Source organism: Pinus tabuliformis, chromosome J (assembly GCF_031772625.1).
Source record: "Pinus tabuliformis cultivar Carrire ecotype Pingquan chromosome J, CPIR1, whole genome shotgun sequence".
Lineage (NCBI taxonomy): Eukaryota > Viridiplantae > Streptophyta > Pinopsida > Pinales > Pinaceae > Pinus > Pinus tabuliformis.
The window spans coordinates 388,924,078-388,928,589 of NC_142295.1; the positions used below are offsets into that span (position 1 = coordinate 388,924,078).

At 43.9% G+C, this 4,512-nt stretch overlaps 1 protein-coding gene across 1 annotated transcript; it reads right to left on the reverse strand.

Annotated features, from left to right (window-relative positions):
- Positions 1-1,413: 1,413 nt before the first annotated feature.
- LOC149227412 (uncharacterized) lies at positions 1,414-1,812 on the reverse strand. The gene has a single exon (XM_089380491.1). It carries the CDS (start codon positions 1,810-1,812, stop codon positions 1,414-1,416), a length of 399 nt encoding a protein of 132 aa, XP_089236617.1.
- Positions 1,813-4,512: the final 2,700 nt, after the last annotated feature.

A 4,512-nucleotide genomic window follows, 5' to 3' on the forward strand; every position in this document is an offset into this window, starting at 1 on the left:
ACTGAAAATAGAAACTAAGGTTATCCACCCGTATTCAAAAAACTTTAGACAGCATATACATATCTTCAGTTATTAATCCGCCATGCTTTCCTACTGCTACTCTTCTTTCTTTATGCCCGGGTTGATCTCCTTTATCTGCTGCTGTATCTTTTCCAGTTTTTTATCCTGCATTATCAGAGTGACCTGGATATTCTGCAATTCTTTCTTCAGATTTGGAATTCCCTGAGATAATTTTTCCATCTCTATGGCCACTTGTTCCATAGCCTTAGCCAATAGCCTTTTCATGACCCAGTATACATGCAAGGCCTGTTTATACAGGATCATGTGTCCTCTCGTGTTCCCTGGATCCGGGAGGAAGTATTCCCAATCTTCTATTTCTGATCCTGATTGCCCCTGGGTCGCCTCTTCTTCCAGTTGCTGTATTATCCTTCTGATGTCCTTATTGGTGTTCTCACAGTAGGCTTACTCCACAAACTGTATCTTCTTCTTCAGTGTTTTCCTAGATTTTCTTACTGGTGCTGGTGCATGCTCTTCCCGATTTCCTTCCGACCATCCTCTCCCTCTGCTGTGTTGTCCTCATCCCCGTCCTGCTCTTCCTCTATTCCTATAATTTCCCCTGCCTCCTCGACTCTTCATGCCCGAGGTGCTGCCGAAGTCTCCTCCCTCCTCTCGCCCTTTGCTACTCCCATCTCCATGTTCCCTGTCCTCCTGCATTTTATCCTTCATTGACCCCACGTCCCTCCAAATCTTCTTTCACGGTTGCTCCACTCTATCCTGATCTGAGTCAAACATTTCTGCTTCATCTTCAGTATCGTCCTGAACATTCAGGTACTCCTTTGCCATTTCTCCCTCCTCGATTCCTTTCCCTTTCTTTTCCTGGCTTCTCCGACCTCGGTTGTCTTTTCCCTCGTCATTTCTCGTTCTCCTCCTCATTGCCATTCGGTTCTTCCCTCCTGTGTTGCCTCTTGTCGTCTCAGTCTCCTCCGCCTTTCTATTACCCTGTCCTGAGCTTTCACCACCCTACCTCTTCACAATTCCTCTGCAAATTCATTTAACCTTCGCCTCTCTTTGTTTCGCCTTCCTTCTTTATGATGTCTCCTCCACGAATTCTCCTTTTCTCTCCTCGCTCGCTTCACCTGCCACTTGCCGATTTCATCACCGCCCACCTCCTTTCGTCCTTCTTCTGTACAGTCGTTCCCACGTCCAATCCCTGCCGCATTCTCTCTACCAACTTCTTCCTTCATTACCTCATCGCCGTCCCTCCTCGATATGATATCTTTCCTGGTGATCCCTCTGTCCATCTTCATCATTACCTGACTAACTTTTGCCTCGTCATCCTCCCTTACCTGATCTGTATTGATTATCCTGATCGCCGTCATTATCACCCCGATCGGGGGTCTCTGGGTGTCTTTTTTATTGAGTTGCGGATTCATTATGGTCTTGAGTGATTATGGTGGTGAGTTCATCCCATCCCGGGTTATTCCTTATTGTTGGCCAGCTATTGTCGATCTTTTCCTCCTGTTCTTTACTCCCCCAGTTTGCAAGGTAGTCTGCAACCTTGTTTCCTTTCCTCCTGACGTGATTAATGATTTTGTATTCTATTCTCTTTAATAATTCAGCCAAGTCTTGGACGATCCCAGCCGTCCTCCAGCTTCTAGCTACTTGCTCCCAATCTTTCCCATTGTTGAGTTTTCGTAACATTTCTACTACTACCTGTGAGTCGCCTTCTATCTCCAAATTCGTGTAGCCATTCCTTACTGCTATCCTTAGACCTTGATACACAGCCCACAGTTCTGCTTCATTGTTGGTCATTTCGCCTCCCCATTCCGCATACACCCATCTTGTGTGTTTCTCATTGTCTCTAAAGATGCCCCCAAAGCCTGCCGGCCCTGGGTTTCCTTTGGAAGCCCCGTCAAAATTCAACTTAATGAAATTTTTCCCAGGGTATCTAAACTATTCTGGACTTCGGGTCTAAGCTCGTTGCTGCATTTCTTTTCTAGGATATATCATGCCGTATTCCATATTTAGTTTTGTTAAGATTCTTCCTTCTTCCAGGTTCGCTTTCCAATCTTCCTCCACCCAGATCTCGGCTAGAACAGTTTCTCTAATTGATTTTTGGATTCCTTTCCATATTCTTTCTGGATTATTGCTCTTGTCTAGAAAAATCCTTCGATTTCGTTCCTTCCACAGGAACCATATCACAAATCCTACCGCTAGATTCCAAATTCTCCTTACAACCCTACATGAAAATTGTCCCTTACCCCATTGAAAGATGGTCTTTTTTATGTCACTGGGGTCTCTATTTGATTTACCGAAGAGTCTTCTGACCTCTTCCCATTGGTGCTGAGCGAATGGGCAGGCGTTCAGAATGTGTTCCTGGGTTTCGGTCCCCATTTTGCAAAGGCTGCATCTCGAGGGTCCGAAGAAGCCTCTCTTCTGGATCTTATCCCATGTTAGGATTCTTTCTCTTCCAACTAGCCATGCAAATATGGCTATCTTCGGCCACCACTTGCTATTCCAAATATCTTTCCATTCTGCGATTTCTTCCTCCCTCTCCTGTTGAGTTGTCAAATAGTATGCTTCCTTGACTGTAAAGGCCCCTTTCGTAGATTTTCCCCATCTGAGAATATCCGGTCCTGGTCTGGCTTTTATTTTCCTTGATTCTAGTTCTTTTATATATATTCCTTGCTGCTCTTGATCTATGTTTTCATCCCATTCTTCTGGCTTTCTCCATATTCTCCATATCCCATTTGTTTCCCCTTCTTTCCAGTAGTCTCTTACATGTTCTCGCCCCTCCCTTATCGCTTTTTGTTGTATACTTTGCAAGGCTTGTATATTGATCAATTTGTTTCTTTGTTGCCACTCCTCTTCCCAAAATCTAGCAGTACCTCCTCCTCTTATTTCCCAAAAGGCATAATTGTTTATGATATTTCTACTCTGGCTTGCTAATTCCCAAATTGTGGAACCTTTTGGGGTTTCTTCAACTCTAAGGATGCCTACCGTTGTTGCGGGCATGTTATATTTCTGGGTCCATATTCTCTTCCATAAGTCATTTCCTCCCCTCATCCACCTCCACCACAATTTTGCTCCTAGCACTTTGTTCAGCACTTCCGGGTCTCTAAGTCCTAGACCCCCTTCTTCTTTTCTTTTCGTCAAACTTTTCCACGAAACCAGTGCCCATTTCCTCTGCTGCTTTGGCCCTCCCCAAATGAATTTGCCAAAGATTTCTTTCATTCTCGTGCAGGCCCCTTTGGGGACAGCCATGATAGATAGAGGGTAAATAGGTATCGCTTGGAGGACTGATTTCAGTAAAACTAATCTGCCTGCTATGTTTAGCGATCTAAAAGACCAGCTTGCAAGTCTATTCTTGAGTTTTTCTATAATTTGTTGCCAGTTTGCCATTCTTGTGGGATTTGTATCTAGCTGATTCCCCAGGTACTTTGTTGGAAGTTCTCCATGCCTGAACCCTAGCGTTCTGGTTAGGTGAGCCTTGATTGTGTCCGGAGTGTTGAAGATGAAGGTACATGATTTCTCTTTATTTATCTCCATACCTGATGCCTCCATAAACAAATCCAGGATTCTTTTAACGCCCCTTACCTCTTTTATTGAGACTTCACAGAAGAGCATGATATCATCTACAAACTGCTGATGGGTGATGGGCAGATTGTTTCCCCATAGCCTTAAGCCTTTAATTCTCCTTTCCCTCAGCTCTTTTTTAAAATACCTTCCCAAACCCTCCGCAGCCATTATGAATAAGAAAGGGGATATAGGATCCCCCTGCCTTATTCCTCTAGTAGCACTGAAAGTTGACGATGGCACCCCATTTAACATGACTGAAAAAATTGGGGTTGATATCATACTATAAACCCAGTCTATCCATCTGCTGCTAAATCCGAATGCCCCAAGGACTGCCTTAAGGTATTTCCAGCTTAAGCGATCGTAGGCTTTTGACAAATCAAGCTTTATCATCATTCCTTTCTGTTTTTTCTGTTTTAGAGAATGGATCGTTTCCTGGGTTACTACTAGTCCATCAAGAATTTGTCTTCCCTCCACAAATCCTGTTTGCTCTGGAGAGATTATGCTAGGGAGAATGGGTTTTAATCTTTTTGCTATCAGAGTGGCAATTATTTTGTATATTACATTGCACAGGGCAATTGGTCGGAAGCCCTGGGCAGTTTCTGAATTAGCATTTTTAGGGATCAAAGTAAGGAAAGTCGAGTTAAGACCCGGCCATACCTTTTGTTTCATGCGGGATTCCTCTACTGCCTCCAGGATCTCCTGTCCAAGAAAATGCCATCCTGCTTGATAAAACTCCACGGTGTATCCATCTGGTCCTGGCGCTTTGTTTTTACTCATACCCTTCACAATTTCCTCCACTTCCTCTAGAGTAGCTGCCCTCATCAATGCCTTATTCTGTTCTGCTGTTATTATTCTAGGGATCTCTTTACAGATAAGGTTTGTAGCTGCTTCTCTGTCTACTTGAGGTTCTGTTAGGAACAAAACATCCAATTT

Coding starts and splice junctions, on each gene's coding strand:
- LOC149227412 (XM_089380491.1), bottom strand. CDS start 1,812: ATGACCAACAATGAAGCAGAACTGTGGGCTGTGTATCAAGGTCTAAGG.